Source organism: Pongo abelii, chromosome 10 (genome assembly GCF_028885655.2).
Source record: "Pongo abelii isolate AG06213 chromosome 10, NHGRI_mPonAbe1-v2.0_pri, whole genome shotgun sequence".
Taxonomy (NCBI): domain Eukaryota; kingdom Metazoa; phylum Chordata; class Mammalia; order Primates; family Hominidae; genus Pongo; species Pongo abelii.
Window position 1 is genome coordinate 37,167,883 of NC_071995.2, and position 26,981 is coordinate 37,194,863.

General features: G+C 35.5%; 1 protein-coding gene across 3 annotated transcripts in view; it reads right to left on the reverse strand.

Annotated features, from left to right (window-relative positions):
- ABCD2 (ATP binding cassette subfamily D member 2) overlaps positions 1-26,981 on the reverse strand; it is a 72,658-nt gene that overhangs the window by 15,898 nt on the left and 29,779 nt on the right. The window contains exons 7-10 of one of the 3 annotated variants that reach the window (XM_054527115.2): positions 20,742-20,887; positions 13,982-14,066; positions 8,179-8,304; positions 4,315-7,573 (exon numbers count right to left, since the gene is read on the reverse strand). In XM_054527115.2, coding sequence (XP_054383090.1) covers positions 7,399-7,573; positions 8,179-8,304; positions 13,982-14,066; positions 20,742-20,887 — 532 coding nt within the window. In that variant the 3' untranslated portion in view covers positions 4,315-7,398. Of the gene's footprint in view, positions 1-4,314; positions 7,574-8,178; positions 8,305-13,981; positions 14,067-20,741; positions 20,888-26,981 lie in introns of those variants that run through there. The other 2 variants (XM_054527116.1, XM_002823102.4) reach the window with 2 other exon arrangements.

The window sequence follows — 26,981 nt, forward strand, 5'->3', positions numbered from 1 at the left end:
GCTGAGACGCTGGGGTTTTCTAGATATACAATCATGTCATCTGTAAACAGGGACAACGTGACTTCCTCTTTTACTAGTAGAATACCCTTTATTTCCTTCTCCTGCCTGATTGCCCTGGCCAGAACTTCCAACACTATGTTGAATAGGAGTGGTGAGAGACGGCATCCCTGTCTTGTGCCCATTTTCAAAGGGAATGCTTCCAGTTTTTGTCCACTCAGTATGATATTGGCTGTGGGTTTGTCATAGATAGCTCTTATTATTTTGAGATGCATCCCATCAATACCTAATTGATTGAGAGTTTTTAGCATGAAGGGTTGTTGAATTTTGTCAAAGGCCTTTTCTGCATCTATTGAGATAATCATATGGTTTTTGTCCTTGGTTCTGTTTATATGCTGGATTACATTTATTGATTTACATATGTTGAACCAGCCTTGCATCCCAGGGATGAAGCCAACTTGATCATGGTGGATAAGCTTTTTGATGTGCTGCTGGATTTGGTTTTCCAGTATTTTATTGAGGATTTTTTCATCAATGTTCATCAGGGATATTGGTCTAAAATTCTCTTTTTTTGTTGTGTCTCTGCCAGGCTTTGGTATCAGGATGATGCTGGCCTCATAAAATGAGTTAGGGAGAATTCCCTCTTTTTCTATTGATTGGAATAGTTTCAGAAGGAATGGTACCAGCTCCTCCTTGTACCTCTGGTAGAATTTGGCTGTGAATCCATCTGATCCTGGACTTTTTTTGGTTGGTAAGCTGTTGATTATTGCCACAATTTCAGCTCCTGTTATTGATTTATTCAGAGATTCAACTTCTTCCTGGTTTAGTCTTGGGAGAGTGTATGTGTCGAGGAATTTATCCATTTCTTCTAGATTTTCCAGTTTATTTGCATGGAGGTGTTTATAGTATTCTCTGATGGTAGTTTGTATTTCTGTGGGATTGGTGGTGATATCCCTTTTATCATTTTTTCTTGCATCTATTTGATTCTTTTCTCTTTTCTTTATTAGTCTTGCTAGCAGTCTATCAATTTTTTCGATCTTTTCAAAAAGTCAGCTCCTGGATTCATTGATATTTTGAAGGGTTTTTTGTGTCTCTATTTCCTTCAGTTCTGCTCTGATCTTAGTTATTTCTTGCCTTCTGCTAGCTTTTGAATGTGTTTGCTCTTGCTTCTCTAGTTCTTTTAATTGTGATGTTAGGGTGTCAATTTTAGATCTTTCCTGCTTTCTTTTGTGGGTATTTAGTGCTATAAATTTTCTTCTACACACTGCTTTGAATGCATCCCAGAGATTCTTGTATGTTGTGTCTTTGTTCTCGCTGGTTTCAAAGAACATCTTTATTTCTGCCTTCATTTCGTTATGTACCCAGTAGTCCTTCAGGAGCAGGTTGTTCAGTTTCCGTGTAGTTGAGTGGTTTTGAGTGAGTTTCTTAATCCTGAGTTCTAGTTTGATTGCACTGTGGTCTGAGAGACAGTTTGTTGTAATTTCTGTTCTTTTACATTTGCTGAGGAGTGTTTTACTTCCAACTATGTGGTCAATTTTGGAATAGGTGTGGTGTGGTGCTGAGAAGAATGTATATTCTGTTGATTTGGGGTGGAGAGTTCTGTGGATGTCTATTTGGTCTGCTTGGTGCAGAGCTGGGTTAAATTCTTTCATATCCTTGTTAACTTTCTGTCTCCTTGATCTGTCTAATGTGACAGTGGGGTGTTAATCTCTCCCATTATTATTGTGTGGGAGTCTAAGTCTCTTTCTAGGTCTCTGAGGACTTGCTTTATGAATCTGGTGCTCCTGTATTGGATGCATATATATTTAGGATAGTTAGCTCTTCTTGTTAAATTGATCCCTTTACCATTATGTAATGGCCTTCTTTGTCTCTTTTGATCTTTGTTGGTTTAAAGTCTGTTTTATCAGAGACTAGGATTGCAACCCCTGCCTTTTTTTGTTTTCCATTTGCTTGGTGGATCTTCCTCCATCCCTTTATTTTGAGCCTATGTGTGTCTCTGAACATGTGATGGGTCTCCTGAATACAGCACACTGATGGGTCTTGACTCTTTATCCAATTTGCCAGTTTCTGTCTTTTAATTGGGGCATTTAGCCCATTTACATTTAAGGGTAATATTGTTATGTGTGAATTTGATCCTGTCATTATTTGTTAGCCGGTTATTTTGCTCGTTAGTTGATGCAGTTTCTTCCTAGCCTCGATGGTCTTTACAATTTGGCATGTTTTTGCAGTGGCTGGTACCAGTTGTTCCTTTCCATGTTTAGTGCTTCCTTCAGGAGCTCTTTTAGGGCAGGCCTGGTGGTGACAAAATTTCTCAGCATTTGCTTGTCTGTAAAGGATTTTATTTCTCCTTCACTTATGAAGCTTAGTTTGGCTGGATATGAAATTCTGGGTTGAAAATTCTTTTCTTTAAGAATGTTGAATATTGGCTCCCACTCTCTTCTGACTTGTAGCGTTTCTGCCGAGAGATCAGCTGTTAGTCTGATGGGCTTCCCTTTGTGGGTAACCCGACCTTTCTCTCTGGCTGCCCTTAACATTTTTTCCTTCATTTTAACTTTGGTGAATCTGACAATTATGTGTCTTGGAGTTGCTCTTCTCAAGGAGTATCTTTGTGGCATTCTCTGTATTTCCTGAATTTGCATGTTGGCCTGCCTTGCTAGATTGAGGAAGTTCTGGATAATATCCTGCAGAGTGTTTTCCAACTGGGTTCCATTCTCCCTGTCACTTTCAGGTACACCAATCAGACGTAGATTTGGTCTTTTCACATAGTCCCATATTTCTTGGAGGCTTTGTTTGTTTCTTTCTATTCTTTTTTCTCTAAACTTCTCTTCTTGCTTCATTTCATTCATTTGATCTTCCGTCGCTGATACTCTTTCTTCCAGTTGATCGAATCGGCTACTGAGGCTTGTGCATTTGTCACGTAGTTCTTGTGCTGTGGTTTTCAGCTACTTCAGGTCCTTTAAGGACTTCTCTGCATTGGTTATTCTAGTTAGCCATTCGTATAATTTTTTTTCAAGTTTTTTACTTCTTTGCCCTGGGTTCGAACATCCTCCTTTAGCTTGGAGTAGTTTGATCGTCTGAAGCCTTCTTCTCTCAACTCATCAAAGTCATTCTCCACCCAGCTTTGTTCCGTTGCTGGTGAGGAGCTGCATTCCTTTGGAGGAGGAGAGGTGCTCTGATTTTTAGAGTTTCCAGTTTTTCTGCTCTGTTTTTTCCCCATCTTTGTGGTTTTATCTACCTTTGTTCTTTGATGTTGGTGATGTACAGATGGGGTTTTGTTGTGGATGTCCTTTCTGTTTGTTAGTTTTCCTGCTAACAGTCAGGACCCTCAGCTGCAGGTCTGTTGGAGTTTGCTGGAGGTCCACTCCAGACCCTGTTTGCCTGGGTATCAGCAGTGGAGGCTGCAGAACAGTGAATATTCCTAAACAGCAAATGTTGCTGCCTGTTCGTTCCTCTGGAAGTTTTTTCTCAGAGGAGTACCTGGCCGTGCGAGGTGTCAGTCTGCCCCTACTAGGGGGTGCATCCCAGTTAGACTACTCGGGGGTCAGGGACCCACTTGAGGAGGCAGTCTGTCAGTTCTCAGATCTCCAGCTGCGTGCTGGGAGAACCACTACTGTCTTCAAAGCTATCAGACAGGGACATTTAAGTGTGCAGAGGATTCTGTTGCCTTTCGTTTGTCTATGCCCTACCCCCAGAGGTTGAGTTACAGAGGCAAGCAGGCCTCCTTGAGCTGTGGTGGGCTCCACCCAGTTCGAGCTTCCCTGCCACTTTGTTTAGCTACTCAAGCCTCGGCAATGGCAGACGCCCCTCCCCCAGCCTCGCTGCCACCTTGCAGTTTGATCTCAGACTGCTGTGCTAGCCATGAGCGAAGCTCCGTGGGTGTAGGACCCTCCAAGCCAGGCATGGGATATAATCTCCTGGTGTGCCGTTTGCTAAGACTGTTGGAAAAGCACAGTATTAGGGTGGGAGTGACCCGATTTTCCAGGTGCCATCTGTCACCCCTTTCTTTGAGTAGGAAAGGGAATTCCCTGACCCCTTGTGCCTACTGGGTGAGGCAATGCCTCACTCTGCTTCGTCTCACGTGTGGTGGTCTGCACCCACTGTCCTGCACCCACTTTCCGACACTCCCCAGTGAGATGAACCCGGTACCTCAGTTGGAAATGCAAAAATCACCTGTCTTCTGCGTCGCTGACGCTGGGATCTGTAGACTGGAGCTGTTCCTATTCGGCTGTCTTGGCTCCACTCCCCCAGATAACATGTTCTTATCCTTCATTTTGTTAATGTTATGTACCACATTTATATATAGAAAGCCGTAAAGACTCCATCAAAAAACATTAGATTTATAAATGAATTCAGTAAAGTTGCAAGATACTAAATCAGTATGTAAAAATCAGTAGCATTTCTCTACACTGACAGCAAATTATGTGAAAAAAAATCAAGGAAATAATCCCATTTATAATAGCTAGAAAAAGTTAAACACTTAGGTATAAATATAAGCAAGGAGGTGTAAGGTCTCCACAATGAAACTATAAAACATTAATGTAAGGAATCAAAGAGGACACACATACATAAATAAAATGGTATCTCATGTTTATGAATTGGAAGAATTAATATTGTTAAAATGTCAATACTACCCGATGTGATCTACATATTCAATTCAATCCCTATGAAAATGCCAATGATACTCTTCAGAGAAATAGAAAAAAAATTCTAAAATTTGTGTGCGACTGCAAAACACCCAGAATAATGAAAAAATTCTTGAGCATAAAGTACAAAGCTGGAGCCATCACACTACCTGGTGTCAAAATATACTACAAAACTGTAGCAACTCAAAAGCATGGCACTGACACAAAAACAGACACACAGACTTAAGGAACAGAATAGAGAACCCAGAAATAAATCCTTGTATTTATAGTCAACTGATTTTCAACAAAGTTGCCAAGAACACACTATTGGGAAAGGGCAGTATCCTCAATAAATTGTGGCAAACTGTATATCCACAGGTAGAAGAATGAAATTTGACCCTTATTGCTCACCATATACAAAACCAACTCAAAATGGATTAAAGACTTCAATGCAAGACCTGAAATTATTAGAAGAATACATAGGGCAAAAATTTCATGACAATGAAATTTGGATATAAGTTTGAAATGACAATGAAATTTGGGCAATGAGTTTTGGATATGACCTCAAGAGCATAGGCAACAAAAGTAAAAACAGACAAATGGGATTACATCAAACTCAAAAGCTTCTGTGCAACAAAGAAAACAATCAACAGAATGAAGAGATACCTATCAAATTGGAGAAAATATTTGGAAACTATATATCTGATAACAGCCAACATATATAAGAAATTCGAACAACTAAATAGCAAGAAAATGAATAACCTGATTACAAAATGGACAGAAGATCTGAATGAACATTTCTCAAAAGAAGATATAGACAAATGACAAACAGGCATATCAAAAAATGCTCAACAACACTAATCATTAGGTAAATTCAAATCCCCTCACTCTTGTTAGAATGGCTATTAAGAAAATGACAGAAAGTGTTGGTGAGGATGTGGAAAAAAGGGAACTCTTACAAACCTTTGGTGGGAATATAAATTAGTACAGCCATCATGGAAAACAGTAAGGAGGTTTCTCAAAATATTAAAAATAGAACTACAAAATGATCCAGCAATCCCCCACTGGGAATATATGCAAAGGAAATGATCTCAGTATATCAATAAACATGCACTCGCATGTTTATTGCAGGACTATTTTTACAGCCAACATATGGAATCAACCCTAGTGTCCATCAATGGATGAAAAGGTAAAGAATGTTATATATATACATGATGGAATATTACTCCACTGTAAAAAAGAATAAAATCCCGCCACTTACGAAAATATGGAAGAACCTGGAGGACATTACAGTAAGTGATATAAGCTAGGCACAGAAAGACAAATACCACATGATCTCACTCATACATGGTCATTCATATATTGGGCAAACCCCACCTTCAATGTATAATGATGGTTTGGCTCATCACTCTGGTCTTACAACATTATTTGATTTCTACATGGGAGGAACCAACTGTGTAGGTGTTTCATACCCTGAGATTCAAAGGCATGTTCTATATTACAAGCTGAGATAATATTTCAGGGTTTATCTATTTTAACTGAAACTCATTTGAGATAATCTTTAAACTTCCTTCACAAATAGGAAAAAGCTTAGGAAAGTGATGGTTATACAGCTATAATTCTACCCAGGAATCAGAAATTTTAATAAGCTTCTATAAATTTTTACTTCTTCAGACACTAGTATTGATTTTAATCTTTACAATCAACAATTACTCATTTGTTGTTATAGGAAAAATATGACACATCTTTCCCCACTTCTGAAATCTATTCAGGGAAAATGAAATTTTTATTTTCCCTGAGAGAAAGAATAATCAGAAATGACAACCTAAAATGGCAAAGCTAAATAAAAAAATCAGAACTAACATATTGTTTTGTTTTGTGGAGAAATGTACTTGGGTAGCTGCAATTAAAAATGTGTTTCTTGTCAAAAGGCATAGCCTTACAGATTTTGTTATTTACTTAAAAGAATATTTGTTCCCTCAATTGAGGAAACAATGGCTATATGTGCTTTCAATGCCTCCTAAGGCTACTTGAGTAAGGAACTGAATGGCAGGATAGCATAATAAATCCATTAACACAGGTCAGAAAAACTCCAAGCCTAATATGTCCCAACATGTGATTAATTTGGGAGAAAGTCTGGAAATTAAGGTTCATACCAAAAAGGGCTCAAGGGTTCTGGCCTAGCTTTGTGTTGTCCTTGATTCAGAGGATTTACAGGCAAATGTCATTATTGTCTTAAAGACCTAGGTCCTGTTGGTCTTCTTCAGGATAAAAGTCAGAGGAAGCATATTCATTGGCATGGATCCTAACTCATGCTGGACTAGATCCAGAAAGTATATTTTTAAAAAATTCTGAAAAATCTGAATGTTTAAATTGAGTGTGAAAATAGATAATCTTTTCAATATTAATGAAACTCAGAGTCAAAGAATTTTGAACAATAAAAGCCTGATTAGATGATACTGTTTGCTAACAATTTTAATGTAAACATTCTTTATAAGGTCAAAGGTCTAGAAGGGCTTCAAGGATTAATTCCAATAATGTTTGCTACTAGGCTAGATTTGAAGCCATGTACATGATGACAACTTTGGCATGAAATCTGATCAGCCACCTGCCACAGAATGCTGTAGCCAGAAAGAGAGAGAGGAGGAATCCTGTGCAGTCCTTTAGAAAACAGGAGGCCAAAGCATATATAGAGACAGTTATAGTTACCAAGAAGTCAAAAGAAAAAATTTTCATTGATTAAATAGAAATGCAAAAGTAGAGAATGTAGTATTTATGGTTAGTAAATGAGATACACTTTGAGTTCCTTATAATGAGAGCCATGTGCTGTAGTACAGAGTATGTGATCATGGAAGTATCTCACTTTTCTAGTTCTCAGTTTCTTCATCTGTAAAATAGGAAGATTAGATTTCCTAAATTCCATAGGGCTGTTGTAAGGCTTAAATAAGATGTACCTGGAACAGAATAAGTGCTCAACTATTATGATGATGATGAATCAGTGGAAACGTAGGGGAATTGTAAAATTAGCATCTTTATTTGAAGGGGAAATTCTATATGGTTTTATGAGATATTATTTCTAAAAAAATTTAGCTGATTTTTCTTTAAACCAAATAAAAATAAACCCTTCCCCCTTCCCCACCACCACCTGTGTTTTCTCCACTTAATCCTTTGGGGGAATATCAAGTTGTGTGTACATATATTTTTTCCCCAGATTTTACTTTCCTGGGTTTGAGAGAAAGGACTAAAAGAATGATGTACAAATATATAAATATATTTTTCCCAGTACATGTGACTGGGTAATGATAAATATTTTCCATTAAAATAAATCACTGGATTTTTCCATGTCTTTTAAGAATTACTGGAAAGTGATGATAATTCAAATAATATGTTAATGATATTAGGTAGGGAGTATCTAAGCTACTAATGTGCAACTTAAGAGAAATATGGGTAGAAAATAAGTGAAATACCCTACCCTGTACTGTGAAACATTTAGCAAAGTTATTTTTTGAGAAATTTAAGGAAAAACCATCTACCACAAATTAGCACTAGAAACACTTACCAAAGAGAAGGCCTGTGTGTTATAGACAGTAAGGAAATTCCAGCCCCTTTTGCAGCCTGAAATATCTTTCCTTCGACATCAATGCTGACAGCACTGGTACATTCATCCAGCAAGGCATATTTTGGTCTTTTAAAAAGTACACACAAAAATTAATTATTTTGCTATATGAATTATAAGTTTTTCTTTGGACAATATGAGTTACATTGCTAACAATTTTAAAGGAGCAAAAAAGAATATGACATTATTAAAGGCAATAAATGATAAAGCAAAAAAGTAGTTGTCCCCCTCTTTAGACTACAATATCACATTTTTAATACATTTAAATAGATTTTCTGATGCTTTCTAATAATACAATAAGCTTTATTGTCTTGTAGATGAATGAATCATAAATATGAGACATAGGAAAGATGAGGCAGGTCACTGAGTACATTTTCCTGCAGAAAGCAGGTTCATTCTTGGTGAGAAGGGTCTGACTAACTACATGAAAAATACACTGCAACAGCTAATTATCAAACAGGCCACGGCCCTGTTAGCAAAGATTTAATGAGAAGATTAGTTTATCAGCAATATGAATACCTAGGCATTACTAATGGAATTTCATCACTATAAGACTGCGAGAGTGAATGTGGCTCATCTTACAAATTTATAGCACATATTTAACCTCATAATATTGGAACCATACTCTAGAATCAAATTCTTAGGAGAAAAAGTAAATATTTTTCTAAGTATATTGGACAATTTTTTAAGCTTATTTTTTACTTTGATAATGCCTGTCTGTTATCAGAGGCATCTTATCACTTGCCATTGTTTCCCTCTGCTTATCCTTTCTCCCTCTCATCTCACCCCCTGCTCTTACTTTTCTTTGTCCTTTCCCTTTCTTCTTTCAAGTCTCTCTGGAATGTTGGTACTTAGCATGACTTAGCTTAATGGGAACAAAGTCAACTCTTATACTGTCATTTACTATTCAATTTGGAGTTGAAAATCAGTATCAAGTATTTGCCAGGACAATTTCCTTTACAAAAAATATTCTGATTTTTAAAAATAAAATGACAAAAAAGTTTAAAAAAATGAAAATCAGTAATTTCTTATCAGAATAAATCATTATTTGCCCTGTAAGTTACTGTCGTAAAATGGATTTGCTTATTAATAGAATCCAGTTACCTACCACAGGTCAGGTAGTCAGGGCTAATAGATACAGGCGTCAAAGACTCTAAAACTGCTCTCTATGCAAAGAATAAAGGATCAGTGCATGTTCTTCATGACAACATCAACGGAAGTAGTGTCACTGCTTGACGTTTGGTTACTGTTCTGGTTTAAATATTAAGCATTACTTCTTTGTCTCAGAGTTATTTTCTGTTTTGTGGATGAACGATATTTTTAAGTGAACAAGAGGAAGAAGTAAAGGAAGTATAAAAGTGAAAGGTTGAGTAAAATTTTCCTTTTGTGTAATGCTCTTTCCAGTGATTAACATGTTTATTGCATTTTGGCTTATTTTTCAGAGTGTCTTGATCGAAACAGAGAAAATATACCATTTTAGAATTAGAAAAATTATGCATCTTACACTCTGTTGTCATAGCAACCTCTAGTCTAGCAGATGTAAGATCACATGTTTTCGTTTCCTTGGCAGAACTGGTGTGTGTGTGTGTGTGTGTGTGTGTGTGTGTACTTGAATATATCAAGCAATAGCTAGAATCTGATACTGATATAAGTAAAAAAAAGCATTAGGTAATATTGTTTCTCAGATTTCCTTTCCTTTTTGCTTTGTGTATCATCAGCAGAATGGGCTTTCTGAAGGATTTAATCTATCCCCCTTAAGACAGGACTTTTTCAATCATTCTTGAGCTATTAAAACATTTAAAATCCTCTCCAAAAGAGAATACTATTGTGATGCTTAGCACTTCCTGCTAAAGTTCTTGATTTTTGACAGCTCAAGTCTTTCACATCACAATTCAAACTTTAAATCCTTTGAGAATGAGGGAAGGCAGTTTCCTATTGTTAAACTTTCTCTTCACTAGATTGAATACCTAAAATTCCTTTTATCTTTTGTCAAAAGATTGTGCTTTTCAACTACTTGCTCTTCTTCATTGATCTTTATATGGCTCACTAAATTTTCTTTCCACTGATATACTTGTGACTTATCTTCACTCATTATCACATTATATCCAAAATATTTTAGTTACACAAACACCAAGTATTTATTTCAGGTTACAGATATGTGAAATCTCTTTGGGTTAACAACATTTATTAATGCCACTTGCTATTTATTACAAGGTTTATTTTATTAACACACTGATACAGTGAGAAATTTATGGCTAAATTTTACATTCCACCATATTATATTTCTGTGCTGGTGATCATATTACTGGGTACTTATGGCCTAGACCCAAACAGATTCAGGGTGATAGTGGGTAACAGCTGGTCATAAATGCCAAGCTGTAAAGTTTTTGTTGTTGTTGTTGTTGTTTTTGAGATAGAATCTCATCCTATTGCCAGGTTGGAGTGCAGTGGCACCATCTCGGCTCACTGCAATCTCCGCCTCCTGGGTTCAAGTGATTCAGCTGCCTCAGCCTCCCGAGTAGCTGGGTCTATAGGTGCCCGCCACCATGCCTGGCTAATTTTTTTAATTTTTGTAGAGACGGGGTTTCACCATGTTGGCCAGGATGGTCTGGATCTCCTGTCCTCATGATCCACCCGCCTCGCCCTCCCGAAGTGCTGGGATTATAGGCGTGATCCACCGCGCCCGGGCTCAAGCTGTAAAGTTTACTCTTGAATTTCACTACCTCTTCTGAGAAAGGGGTATCCCAAAATACACGTCACTAAAAATCCCAAATTAGCAAAATTTAGTTTATATTTTTAGCTAGCCATATTCTTAAATATACTTTATTATAAATAACATGTTATGAACACAACTAATAATTTTTCTCACTAAAAATCCCAGCTAAACACAAAAATAATATTTAGTGTGTGATTTAATCTACCTGAAGTTATACAACAAGCAAAACCAATTTATGGTGACAGAAATCAGAACAGAAATGTCTAGAATGGACTGGATTGGAAAGGAGGATGAGTAAACTTCCCAGGGTAACAGAAATGTTTTTTATCTTGATTGGGGTATTGGTTACATAATGTAGAAACATTTATAAAAGTCATCCAATTGTATACCTAAAATTATGTGTATTTGATACATAAACTTTAGTACAATAACAATAAGCCCTGGCTAACTACTATATAGTAATACAGAAAAGCACATAATTACATATGAAATAAAAAGAATGGTATAAATTATAATATGCTTTATGAAAATAGCTACATGAAAATAATAAAAATAACAACCAATTTTTGCATATTACCAAGACTGGGAAAAAAAATCCCAAAATTTTAATAGTGTTTAAATGTTACAGTAATTTAAAATTTGAATAATTTAAAATGTCCAAAATTTTAACAGTGCTAATAAGATAACAGCTAATGAGATGATCTCTAATGAGATAACAGATTTTTTCTTCTTTTTACTTACATACATTTTCTACTTTTATAAAATGAACATATTATATTTTAATAAAATTATTTAAATCATTTTTTATGCTATGTTCTTATTCAAAAGGCTGAACCTAAATCTCATCAAGCTCTTTGCTCTAATTTCCAGTTTACAGAAAAAAAAGGGAGATTGGGGAACAAGATAAAGGACCCCTACCTAGATTTACCTGATAAGGTAGCAATGAGGTAAATCTAGAATAGGCAACATTCTACAGGACAATTAACCCAATTCCTTCAGCAAGTCAAAGGTATAAAAGGTAGGTGGGGCCTGGGAGGAGGAGAGACTCTTTAGATTAAAAAGGAATTAAGAGATGTAACAATAAAATGCAATGTGTGAAACTTGTTTAGATCCAGGTTTGAACAAATCAAGTGTAAAAAGATATTTTTGAGACAATTAGGGAAACTTTGAACATGAACCATATATTAAATAACTTTAAATAATTATTACCAATTTAATTAGGTATTATTGTGACATGTTATTATGTAAGAATATGCCCTAATATTTCAGAGACTGTTCTCAAAGTATTTAGGGAAAAATATCATAATACCTGTGATTTGCTTTAAAATACTTTAGAAATTTAAAAAATGAGTAGATAAATCAAGTGTAACAAAACATTAGACTTGTTAAATCAGTGTAATGAGAATATGGGGTTCTTACAACAATTTCTTTTTTGATGAAGTTTGACTTTTTTTCCATAATTAAAGGCTTTTAAAAAAATGAATAGCCAACTGAGTGTTTAGTGTGGGCCAACTAATTGCTAGGTGTTCGATAATACATACTTGACATAATTTTTAAAGTTCTCTATAAAATGTTACTACTTTCACAGCAACTCACACAAGAGTGCTGCATCTGCCATCATTTATGGCCCATTCATGAATTCATGTACATAACTATTTGGTCCTTTTTGCCCAAGACTTAATTATTAAAAGTGAGGGCCAGGTGCGGTGGCTTACGCCTGTAATCCCAACACTTTGGGAGGCCGAGGCGGGTGGATCATGAGGTCAGGAGATGGAGACCATCCTGGCTAACACGGTGAAACCCCGTCTCTACTAAAAATACGAAAAATAACCGGGCTTGGTGGCGGGCGCCTGTAGTTCCAGCTACTCAGGATGCTGACGCAGGAGAATGGCGTGAACCCAGGAGGCGGAGCTTGCAGTGAGCCGAGATGGTGCCACTGCACTCTAGCCTGGGCGTCAGAGCAAGACTCCGTCTCAAAAAAAAAACAAAACAGTGAGTAACATAGTTTCTGACAACCTTCTGTGCTGCACAACTCAGGTTCTCATTGCCAGAGATCCAAGGGGGTTGGGAGGGGGAATGGAATGAATCAGGAGAATCAGAAGGGCTTTGATATTTCCTTCCCATGTCTTGTGCTTGATATCCTTAAACTCAAAAGGCTATGAAGCTGTTTACAATTAAAAATGTTTTATCAGAAGCAATTATTTCCTGCCTCTTAATTTTTCTCAATCCATTGAAACCTACGCAGAATGGTCCCTTTCCATTGGCTATAGCTTTGAATTTCAAGGGGGAGAGCATTACTGATTTAATAGGCTGCTGAATGGTTAAAAAGTTGACTTACCTTGAATTTAATAATTTAATTCAGAAAGTTTTATTGAATGTCTACCTATTGGATTTACACAAGTATCGTGTGATTGTATAGTCTTCATATTTTAAAATTAATCATCATTATTTCAAACTTAGGATACATAAAAATTTAATTTAGTCCTTTGTACACATTATTTCATCTAACATTACTCAACATGAAAGAAATAGAAAAACAAATACTTGGAGATTCTACTATAAGAAAAAATAATTTGGCCAGTCACGGTGGCTCACGCCTATAATCCCAGCACTTTGGGAGGCCAAGGCGGGCGGATCACGTGAAGTCAGGAGTTCAAGACCAGCCTGGCCAACATGGTGAAACCCTGTCTCTACTAAAAACACAAAAATTAGCCGGAAGTGGTGGCACTCGCCTGTAATTCCAGCTACTTGGGAGGCTGAGACAGGAGAATTGCTTGGGCCTGGGAGACGGAGGTTGCAGTGAGCCAAGATCGTGCCACTGCACTCCAGCCTGGCTGACAGAGCAAGACTCTGTCTCAAAAACAAACAAACAAAAAAACCAACTGTGAACTCTATGCACTAATTTTGTAGTAAGATATTTTTAAGCTAAAGATGAAGACAATAAATCCTGTCCAAACTTTTGTTGTTCTGGTTGTTGCTTGGTTTGGTTACAACAATGGACTTGTAGTTACCTGAATTTAGTATACTTACTTATGATAAAACATACGAGCCATGCCCATTCTTTGCTTTTCCCCTCCTGACAGGACATCTTTCCAGTCCATAACAGCATCCCATCCTTAAGAAAATTAAAAAATATACATTTTTATAAATCATTTGTTTAATTGTTACTGTTTCTACCCTAGACAAGTGATTCCTGACAAATTCAAATTGTCAACATGAAGAACTTGGTATTTTATAGAATATATGCTTGGATAAACTACAGAGCCTCATGTATAAACATTTTGTTTTAGATTTGATATTCTTTTGATGGTAATAACTTCTTATACTGACAAATGATCTTACAAGAATTCTAAACACTGACACTTTAAAAACTGTGTTTGTTTCTCAGTGTCTCCAGTGGGTTGATAGGCTTATACTTATCTTGGAGGGAGATGGGAGAAAAGACCCAACAAATTTTCGTATGTCAATTACAAAGTCTACAAAGGGTAAGAAAGGAACGAATTTAGGTGGCTCCCCTGTGCCTAGCACTTTATGTGAGTTCTCTCATCATATATTTCACAGTTTTGTAAGACAGATTTTATTTCTTGCATTTTATAAATGAGCAACCTACAGTTCATGGAGTAATTGACATGTCTAGGTTTACACATGTCTGTTTTCAACTTCCTAGGTTCGAGCTATTTACCCTCCTAAGCCTCCCAAAGTGCTGGGACTACAGGTGTGAGCTGTCGGATGGGGCCAGCTACTAATTCTTGTGACATCTTGAGATGTCAGAACTGGGATTTATATTTAGGTCTATCTGATGCTTTTATAGTTTTTCCATGCATGCTATCTCTTAAAACATCTTAACTGTTGACTTTCTGTTTGATATTTATTCAAAAAACAAGCATTCTATTTTTCTTACAAATAGAGTAGGTCTTGTATATTAATATGAAAATGTGCCCAGAATATCTGTACATTAAAAATCAAGTTTCAGAATTGTGTATATCATCATTGTCTTTCTGTAAATAAACACATACACATATACTTCCAGGAACAGAATTAGATTCATTTCCTAAGTTATCCATTTTTATGAAATTCTAAAATTTTATAATAAGCCTACCTTAATTTTTTAATTAGATTTTTAAAATATTACTTAAAAATAAAACCATACTTCCACTACTGGAGAGTCTGATTTTCAAAGAAGAAAATGATGCCAAAACCTAACAGATATTTACAGCAAAATTTCTAAATCCTAAGTGTTCAGGGATTAACTCTCATCTTTGGAAAAAATCTATGTTCTCTGTCATCTTTTTACTTGCTCAGCTGAATTTTTACCATTAAGATTTTGAAATTTTTACCACTAAAATTTTGAAATAATCTTGATCAATAGGAAAGAAAATAGCCCTCATTGCTTTATGTGTACTGTGTATCTGAAAAGTCAAATTATCAAAAATGATTATTTGATTCTTTTGCTGGTGAGAAGAAAAATTTGGACTTGTTTTTGAAATCCAGAAGTTCAGAGGCTTTGATGAAATAACATACATTAATTGTTAAACATAAAATACATCTTTATGTTTCTTACCATCTTCTTCCTTTAAAATTACCACTACAAAGTACATTGCATTAAAAAATGTATAAAAGCATAAAAAAGAAACTAAAAACAATGGTTGTGTGATGGGGATAGGTCACAACTGGATGGAAGGAAACAGGAATTGGAAGAATTTTTTAGAGTACATTTAAAAATGCTCTTTCATTTATGACTTATGTGAAATTGTTACTCCAAAAATTAAATAAGCAAAGACATACAATAAAGGTAATAAAATATATGAAAAATTATCAATAAAAAATATCTGGAGTGAGAAGGAGACTTTCCCTATTTCTCAATGACACCTGAAATCTCACTCTCCAGAAGGAATCACTGTTCATTTTCTTGGGTAAACTTCCAGAAATTGTCATTTTTTAAATAAGAAAATACACATAGGAAATAGACAAATCTTTAAAATTTTATGTTAGGAAAAATAATCTTAAAATATATTCTGATTTAGAGTTCTTGCTTCTAGGGAAAACTGTTGAAATAAAACTTTCCCTGTGATTGAATTTCATAGTATTTATGAAATATAAGTGACGATTTGAGAAATAGACTTGGATTACTATGCAGTGGAGAAATATTCTGGGCTTACCTTTTTTTTTTCCCTGCCCCCTGAAAACATGGCACAAGAAAAAAGTATTTGGGTCAAAGGACACTTTAACTTTTACATATTTTAATAAATCATGTTCTTTGTTCTACTAAACCCAAAGGTTTTTGTAGGCAGGCAATATTGCATGATCACGGAACACGTAAATCAAAACTCTGAGTCATAATGTTGCCTCTGACCCTGATTTAGTGAGACAAAGTCAGCAAAGAAGAGAATGATTTTCCTGCTTCCTAGAGATGTATACACTTCTTTAGTTCATGTCCACTTGTTAACCCTTTTCTGCTTTCCTGTTTTGTAACCTAGTTGATGGAATGGAATGTAGTTTTTAATTCCATTTTTATTATACCAACCAAAGGATTAGCTAGTCTAAATGGAACTTCAGTAGGCTTCTTTCAAATTAAATAATGTACTTGCAAATTTAAGTGTTTTCCTGCCTTGCTTAAACATTTCAGGTTTAAGAATTAAGCAAGTAAAACAGGTTTCCTTGAAGTTTTTTTTTATGTGCAAGGATATAATAGTTTTTATTATTGTTTTTTTTTTAATTTCCTTACTATAGTCGTAGTCTGAATAAATTTATTAAGAACCTTCTGGAGAACAGGATTGAAAATGAGAAGGGTAGACAGTTGCCTGCAAGAGCTACTAGGTTTCTTTTTTTTTTTTTTTTTTTAATTGTTTAAAAAGCTAGGAGTTACCTTACTATAGTGGCATACCCTAGCATAGAACACTGACTTTCAAGTCAGATCTGTGCTTGAATCCCTGTCCCACAACTTGCCATGAGACTCTGAGTAAGTTACTAAATTTCTGAAATTAATCTTTAAGATGAAGATAGTAAAACCTACATCATTGGACTATTATGGATATTAAATAAGATGATATATATAAATTCCACATAGTAAGCACTCAATAACCCATAACAATTACGATTACATTTTTAAGTTTGGAAAATTCTTGGAAAGAGTTCTAGACCTTCTTGATGACTTCTAGAAGAATAGAATATTTCATGTTTATTCTAAATTTCTATTTGGATCATTAGATTTCAAACGTCCTCAAAATAACTTGCCCAAGATAAACATGTAGCATTTATTCTACCACAGCCTTCTGAAACTCCAAGGAGTTGACCACGTGAAACAAAAAACCAATCTGCTTTCCATATATAGTAGGAATTACAGATACCAAAAATTAAAAGTGTTTTTCTTGCCTGCCTTATTTGTTTATTGTAAGGATCAAATGAAATAATGTATGTGATACTTTTATATAAAACTTCAAGCATTATCACACAAAGTATAGTATCAATATTACAACTACTAATATTACCATTAGCTAATAATTTTTTTTTTTTTTTTTTTTTAGACAGGGTCTCACTCTTGTTGCCTAGGCTGGAGTGCAGTGATGCAATCACAGCTCACTCCAACCTTGACTTTGCGGGCTCAGGTGATTCTCCCACCTCAGACTCCCAAATAGCTGAGACTACAGGGGTGTGCCACCATTCCCGGATAATTTTTGTATGTTTTGTAGAGAAGTGGTTTCACCATGTTGTCCTGGCTGGTTTCAACCTCCTAGGTTCAAGCTATTTACCCTCCTCGGCCTCCCAAAGTGCTGGGATTACAGGTGTTAGCTGCCAGACGGGGCCAGCTACTAATTCTTGTGTACTCATATGCCACTGTGCTAATGTTTTACATACAGTCTTATTTAATCTTCACAAAAAACTTATAAGGTAGATATTTATCCCATTTTACAGTTGAAGATACAGAGAACAGGGCTAATCAAGATTTGATTCCGGAACTCTGAGTTAAAAGTCCATATTCTCAATCACTGTACTACTACTCTACTTCCAATAATGTAAGTGGGCTGTAAAATAGAACATAAAATACATTTAAAATTGGTGTCTCATTTGTTATTTCAGTCATTTTTCTAAACTACCAAATTATATGAATTATTAAATTATTTGAAAGTGTGAATATAATTTTTTGTTTTATTTTATTTTATTTTTTAACTTTTAGGCTTGGGGGCACATGTGAAGGTTTCTTACATAGGTAAACACGTTTCATGGGGATTTGTTGTACATATTATTTCATCATCCAGGTATTAAGCCCAGTACCCAATAATTTTCTTTTCTGCTCCTCTCCCTCCTCCCACCCTCCAATCCTCAAGTAGACCTGAGTCTCTGTTGTTTCCTTCTTTGTGCTTGTAAGTTCTCATCATTTAGCTCCTACTTAAAAGTGAGAACATGCAGTAAGTATATGGTTTTCTGTTCCTGCATTAGTTTGCTAAGGATGATTGCCTCCAGCTCCATTCATGTTCTTACAAGATATGTGATCTCATTCTTTTTTTCTAGCTGCATAATATTCCATGGTGGACCTCTACCACACTTTCTTTATCTAATCTGTCATTGATGGGCATTTACATTGATTCCATGTTTTTGCTATTGTGAATAGTGCTGTGATGAACATTTGTGTGCGTGTGTCTTTGTGGCAGATGATTTTATATTCCTCTGAGTATAAACCCAGTAATGAGATTGTTGGGTGAAATGGTAGTTCTATTTTTAGCTCTTTGAGGAATTGCCACACTGTGGTTGAACTGATTTACACTCCCACCAACAGTGTATAAGTGTTCCCTTTTTCCCACAACCTTGTCAACATCTGTTATTTTTTGACTTTTTATTAATAGTCATTTTGACTGGTGTGAGATGGTACCTCATTGTGGTTTTGATGTGCATTTCTCTAATGATCAGTGATACTGAGCTTTTCTCATATGCTTGTTGGCTGCATATATGTCTTCTTTTGAGAAGTGTCTGTTCATGTCATTTTCCCACTTTGTAATGGTGTTGTTTGTTTTTCTCTTGTAAATTTGTTTAAGTACCTTATAGATGCTGGATATTAGACCTTTGTCAGATGCATAGTTTGCAAATATTTTCTCCCATTGTGTAGGTTGTCTGTTTGCTCTGTTGATAGTTTCTTTTGCTGTGCAGAAGCTCTTAAATTTAATTAGATCTCACTTGTCAATTTTTGCTTTCATTGTGATTGTTTTTGGTATCTTTGTCATGAAGTCTTTGTGTTTCCATGTCCAGGATAGTTTTGCCTAGGTTGTCTTCCAGGGTTTTTATAGTTTGGGGTTTTACATTTAAGTCTCTAATCCATCTTGTGTTGATTTTTGTATATGGTATAAAGAAGGGGTCCAGCTTCAGTCTTCTGCATATGGCCAGCCAGTTATCACAGCACCATTTATTGAATAGGGAATCTTTTCCCCATTGCTTGTTTTTGTCAGCTTTGTTGAAGATTAGATGGTTGTAGATGTGCGGCCTTATTTCTGTGCTCTCCATTCTGTTTCATTGGTCTCTGTGCCTGTTTTTGTAGCAGTACTATGCTGTTTTGGTTACTGTAGACTTGTAGTATAGTTTGAAGTGGGGCAGCATGATGCCTCCAGCTTTGTTCCTTTTGCTTAGGATTACCTTGGCTATTCAGGCCCTTTCTTGGTTCCAAATAAATTTTAAAATAGTTTTTTTCTTAGTTCTGTGAAGAATGTCATTGGTAGTTTGATAGGAATAGCATTGAATATGTAAATTGCTTTGGGCAGCATAGGCATTTTAATGATATTGATTCTTCCTATCCATGAACATGGGATGGTTTTCCATTTGTGTCTTCTCTGATTTCTTTGAGCAGTGTTTTGTAATTCCCATTGTAGAGATCTTTCACCTTCCTGGTTAGCTGTATTCCTAGGTATTTCATTCTTTTTGTGGCAGTTGTGAAGGGGTTTGCCTTCCTGATTTGGCTGTTCGCTTGGCTGTTGTTGGTGTATAGCAATGTTAGTGATTTTTGTATGTTGATTTTGTACACTGCAACTTTGCTGAAGTTGTTTATCAGCTGAAGGAGCTTTTGAGCTGAGACTATGGGGTTTTCTAGATATAGAATCATGTGTCTGCAAGCAGGGATAGTTTGACTTCCTCTCTTCCTATATGAATGCCCTTTATTTCTTTCTCTTGCCTGGCTTATCTAGTTAAAGTGTGATTATTATTATTAAATTATTTGAAAGTATCACTAAACACAGAAAGAGTATTATTAGACAATAATTCTATTTTAAGCTTATATGTACAAATGTTATTTATACTCTTTCAAAAATGTTTTATGCTGAAAAACCACAATACAGAAGTTTCTAACTTTAATTACCTGTGTGCTGCTTGAGAGCAAAAAAAGATACTGGTCAGATTGTGGGTCTGAAAACAAAAAAAGAAGTTTTGTGGTATCTACTTCTCAAATTATTTAATTTAATGTGAGCTGAGAGCTTGTAAGGCAAATATTTCTGTCATAGACTTTACATACATCTAGACTGACAATGGCCTCAGGGACTTTGTACATTCGAATATAAAAGAAAAAAACTGTTTTTAAATGTTAGCTGCACTGACATGGAGACTTAATAAAAACTTAGTGTGTTGCATTAAACACAACACAAGCAGAAAAAGAAATGTAAATAATGGAACAGCAATAAAACTCCATCTTTACACTTATGTGCTTATTTCTGATTATAGCATATATTCAAATTAAACCACAGACTAAATATATACCCAAGCTTACTTTTTAAAAGTGAAGTTAAATGCATTAAAAAAGAATGATAGACTTTACCGCCTTCTCTTTGAACTATGTGATAGAGATGGACATTGTGTAGGATACATTCCAGATCTTGGTCTGTATAACCTTTATCATGCATATCATCCACTGAATCAGGGTAAATGACTTGATCCCGAAGACTTCCAAGAGACATATATGGCCTGTAAAACACCAAGCACACAAGAATCCTAGTGGAAAGTCATGATAACTTACTCAGTGTGACATCTTGGTAGTCTGAAAACATCAGCAAAGACTTTAAACACTACATTTCCAGGATGATATTTGTTACCTGGCGATGAGTACTTCTCCCTCAGGCACTGCTAAACAATACCGTTATGTTTACATAAAAGCTTACTGACACATGGACGCCAGAAAAGCTTCTCCAGGAAATCATCTGACATTTTCTTTTTCTAAAAAATTATATTTTATTTTGTATTTTGTAGGGACAGGGTCTTGATATGTTTTCCCAGGCTAGTCTCAAACACCTGCCTCAAGTGATTCCTCCTAACTTGGCCTCCCAAAGTACTGGGATTACTGTTGTGAGCCACAGAACCCAGCAGAACATTTTCAGCAGAGAAATACTGTATATACTTTGTTTCACTGTATTTGATAAAGATTGCTTCTGTAATTCATCTATAATTATTTGGGTTACGTATTACACAATTTGGGTTTCGACCCAGCAATGTGAACAAACAAAACAAAAAAATTTAATTCATAGTAAGAAAAACACAAATTAAAACTACATTGAGTTTCTTACTTATCAGATTGGCAAAAATTCAACAACTTGGTAACTCACTCCACTGGCAGGCCTATGGGTAAAGGAATGTTCTCATACTACAGTGAAAATGCAGAATGGTACAACTCTTACAGAGGGCATTTGGCAAACTGACAGAGCATTTGCCCTTTGACCTCCTTCTGGGAATTCACGCTGAAAATATACTTCTAAAAATACAAAAAAAGATGCACGAGGTTATTCATTACAGCTTCTTTGTAATAGCAAAATACTGAAATACAACATAAATACCCATACAAAAAAGACTGACAGAATAAACTATAGTACATCCACTATGCAGCTGTAAAAAAAGGATGAGGAAGACCTCTATAAACTGATATAGAGTGATTTCCATGATATATTGTTAAGTTGAAAAGCAAAATGCAAAAGTAGACTTATAGCAGGGTTTCTCAACAACGGCACTTTGGCTTATTGAACCAGATAATTCTTTGTTGTCGAGGGCTACCCTGTGTATAGTAGGATGTTTAGCATTATGCCTGATGTCTACCCACTAGATGTCAGTAGCGCTCCTTCCTGTAGTGAACAAAAATAATTGTCTCCAGATAATGCCAAATGTCCCTGGGGGACAAAATCTTCCCAGTTGAGAATCATTTCTATGTAAAAAGAAAGCAAAATGAAATATAGACATACCCATTTATATTTAAAAAAGGAAACACAGGAAGAGTAAACCTGAAACTAGTGAAGTTGGTTAGCTACAGGAGGTGGGAGGAACAAAGTGGAATGGATAGGCAGGAAAAGGCCTAAGTATCCTTTCTATTAATAAAGTTTTTACTTTTGGAATCCCTCAAAGTGTTACTATTCAATAAATAAATAAAATTAAACCAACAAGAATGAAGGAAGAAACCTTAAAATTGAATACAAATAGAAACAATTTAACTGAACAGTATGTCCAAAGGATAAAGTAACCACACAGCAAAGGGGATGGAGGTGGGGATGAATTAAGCCATGTAACTTTTGAACTTGGCTATATAATTTCAGTCAAAGACAGAAAGAATGAGGCGGAAATTTTGAACTTTACTTGCAAGTTTATTTTTGGTAATGATATAAGGGTAGCAATTCTGAAACTATTTTATGTATATTGTAGGATTGGTTAAGTAAGTAAATGGTTTGGTAATGTTAGGAGTAAGGGTTCTCACTGTGAAAGAAGAAAGATACAAACATGCTGTGTGGGAAGGCAAGAGAAAAACTAATTTTAATTTGAGTATCAGTATGAATTTATGTTTTTTAATAGTAAAATTTCTAGCCCTATCTACATCTGGAACAGTCTAATATTATCCGTTGAGAAGCACACAACATCATTTCGGTAATGCAATAAATTCAATTGTGGACCCAAAAAGATCCATCTTAATCCAGACCTCCCATATCTGTAAATGAAACCTTATTTAGAAACAGAGTCTTTGCAGATTTAATTAAGGTTCTTGAGACGAGATCATCCTGGATTAACCAGATGAGCCCTAAATCCAATAAATGCTCTTATCAAATAAGAAGAAACGCAGGAAAGAAAAGAAAGCCACGTGAAGAAGGAGACAGAGATGGGAGTTATGCCGCCACAAACGAAGGAATGCTTGGCACCACCAGAAGCTGGAAAAGAGACAGGAAATAATTCTCCCCAAGAGCCTTCAGAGGGCGTGGATTGCCAATACTCTGACTTCCGGTGTTCAGGAATGTGAGAAAATAAATTTCTGTTGTTCAAACCACCAAGTGTTTGGTAATTTGTAGCCCTTAGAAACTAATACAAGTAGTATTTCTGTAAAAAGTTTATAACCTGAATCACATCACGGAGAAACTATCAGACAAACCCAAATTGAGGTATTCTCTTAAAAAAAAAAAAAAAAGCAATAGTCTTGCACTCTTTAAAAATATCAATGTCATATAAAATAAAGAAATGCTGAGAAACTCTTTCGAATAACAGAAACTATAATATGGCAGCTAAGTGCAGTGCATGACAATGGATTGGGAAAAACAAGTTGCTCTATAAAGTACAATGTTATGACAATTGCGGAAATTTAAATATGGACTGTATTTTAGATACTAATATATCAATGTCAGATTTCCTGAATTTGATAAGTATACTGTAGTTACCTAAGAGAATATCCCTGTTCTTTGAAAATATACCCTAAATTAGTTAGGGGTAAAGATTTATGATTACTACAACTTGATTAAAAAATACAAGGTGTATATTGTGTGTGTATGCCTGGAGAGAGAAAGAAAGAGAAGGTGAGATTTTCAAATACAAAATGTGTTTTGTGGATGAATTATCTACCTATTTTCCCATGGTACACAAGCCATTAGGTTGAAGGATAGACAGCACAAGCTTATTTTATAATATATTTAATTATTATTTGAATTCAAAATGTTTATATTTTACTTGTACATGTGTATGTTCATATAAGAAGACTTTGCAATGAAATTATTACAAATATAAGGAATCTTTGGTCTTGGTTTTTTTTTTTTTTTTGAGACGGAGTCTCGCTCTGTAGCCCAGGCTGGAGTGCAGTGGCGCGATCTCGGCTCACTGCAAGCTCCGCCTCCAGGGTTCACGCCATTCTCCTGCCTCAGCCTCCCGAGTAGCTGGGACTACAGGCGCCCGCCACCACGCCTGGCTAATTTTTTGTATTTTTAGTAGAGACGGGGTTTCACCATGTTAGCCAGGATGGCCTTGATCTCCTAACCTTGTCATCCTCCCGCCTCGGCCTCCCAAAGTACTGGGATTACAGGTGTGAGCCACTGCGCCCGTCCTGGTCATGTTTTTAAACTGCGATATGGTTCACATATCATAAAATTCACCCTTTTAAAGCACACAATTCAGTGGTTTTTAGTGTATTTGCAAGGTTAATGTAAGCGTCACGACTAATTCCAGATCATTTTCTTCCCTCCAGAAAAAATCTCATACCCAATAGCAGGCATTTCCTATTCCTCCTTCATCTCAACCCCTGGCAACAATTAATCTATTTTCTGTCTCCATGGATTTGCCTGTTGTGCACATCTCAAACATATGAAATCATACAATGTGCGGTCCCTTGTGATTGCCTTCTTTCCATTAGTATAATGTTTTCAGGTTCATCCATGCTGTAGCATGTAACAGTTCCTTTTTTTGGCTGAGTAATATTTCACTGTAGGCCATATTTGATTAATCCACTCATCGGTTGATGGATATTTTAGTTGTTTTCACTTTTTTGTGTTATGAATAATGGATATATGCCAAAGAATGAAAATACGGAAGCATATAATTTTTAGAGAAATTGCCAGACTGTTTTTACGAAGTGGCTATACCATTTCTGGTCACATTTCTTGTATGGTATCTCTCTCTAAGGCTTTCCCTCCTGCCCTGTTCTTTATTTTTCCCTCTCCAGTCTAACTATATTAAAAAAAAACAGGATACATAGTTGTTTGTGTAGATTGTCGTAAGCACTCATACAATATGACATTATCTTAAATTAATATCAAATAATAATAGCATAAAATATAAATTAGTCATCAGAGCCAATGAGCAGTTTTAATTAGGTACTCTGAGACTACTCAGAAGAAGAAATAACATAGAATCTCAGGAGAGAGTTCTTTTACTGCCTTCCAAGGTGACATCAGCTCCAATTTAATATAAATCAGAAGCACAGATATTCTCCCCCCTTAGCATAAAACCCCTATGTAATTAGGTCCAAAGAGTAGCCATGACACAATACACAACTGAGACCACAGTGATAAAAATACATCAGTGCATTCATTTCACAAGTGTTTCTACAGGATTCTACCAGAAAACTTGATTAATTGGCAATATTTGATGATGAAATTTGGTTTTATATCTATATTTCAGAAAAGGTAGGCACTATAAAATCATGATTGTGATAAACGGTTTTGGAGAAATGATTCTGGGGAATCATTGTAATATCACTCAAATTCCAAGCTAAAGGTACCTCATTTGTAAAATAACTTATTTTAATAATTTCATTCGTTATAAGTACTAAATGAAGCAGTGGGTTTTTATGAAGCTAAGTGAAGCAATGTACTCAGATCACTTATTATAGTACAGGCACATGGTAGGCACTCAATAAATGACATTATGAAGACAAAGAAGTTCATTTCTACTTATGCTTATGTTCTCTACTTAAGCAAAAATGTAACATCTTAAAAAAGAATGAATAAAAAAGATTTCTATTTAGCCAGACAAGAGACTGGTGGTTTTTATTCCATAGTAAATTTTTATTGTTCTTGACATGATTAAGAATTAAGTACCTAGATATGTAGATTTTAGATTATATTCTGTTAAGTACTCATGAGAATACCTCGTTCACCTAGAAGCATTTAAAAAAAATACTTGGAACACCATGTATTAATAGTTTACTGGAGCAATTTTTGGGGCCTTGAAAGTATCAAAATGTCCCAGGATGCCAAGTGTTTTCTTTGTAACAGGAATTTGGAGAAGCAAAACTGTGTAATTTCTTCAAAAGTCTAGTTTAATACTATTTTTAATTTCCTTAGGCCTTTTGAAATCAGACAATTTTCTTTAATGAACAGATATGGACATTTTTCTCATAAGGGATTTTAATTATAAGGCAAAGCAAAATAATTAAATTATGGTTTTGCAATGCTTAATTTCTTATTGAAATTATAAAAGCCTAATAATAATATCTAAAATATATACCCCTGTAATTAAAAAAATCAAACCAAAACCAAAAAAAAGAAAAAAAAATTTAGCTACCTTTTAAAAAAATTAATCAGGACAAGATTTCAATAAAATACCAAGTCATAATATGATGCTAAAAGAACTGCAAATGTGCTCACATTATTTGCTATCTGAGTTTTTTTTTTTTTTTTTTTTTTTGAGCTAGAGTCTTGCTCTGTTGCCCAGGCTGGAGTGCAGTGGCTCAATCTCGGTGGCTCACTGCAAGCTCCGCCTCCCGGGTTCTCGCTGTTCTCTTGTCAGCCTCCCAAGTAGCTGGGACTACAGGCACCTGTCCCCACTCCTGGCTAATTTTTTGTATTTTTAGTAGAGACGGGGTTTTACCGTGTTAGCCAGGATGGTCTCGACCTCCTGACCTCGTGTTCCGCCCACCTCGGCCTCCTATAGTGCTGGGATTACAGGTGTGAGCCAACGCACCCAGCCCTATCTGAGCTATTGTTATTTAAATGATGTAACGAAGTATAAAAATTGCTGACTTTGAAAACTGATGTGAATGAGAATGTTGATGAATATATATAAAAGTATTCATAAGCTTGTATATTTATTGAGGACTCATCAAATATTGTTTTATTAAAGTTCAATTTTTTGTCAATTATTGTTTTATGATCACGTGAAATGGTAAAAATAATACATTCTCTATATGTTTGATGTACTTAGCAACTAATGCCACTTAGGTTTTTATTAAAATGATGATTTTAAAATATTATTAAAATGTTAAAGCCACCACTGAATTCTCTGGAAAGACTGTGTCAAGAAAATTCGGGATGACATTTACTCAATCTGA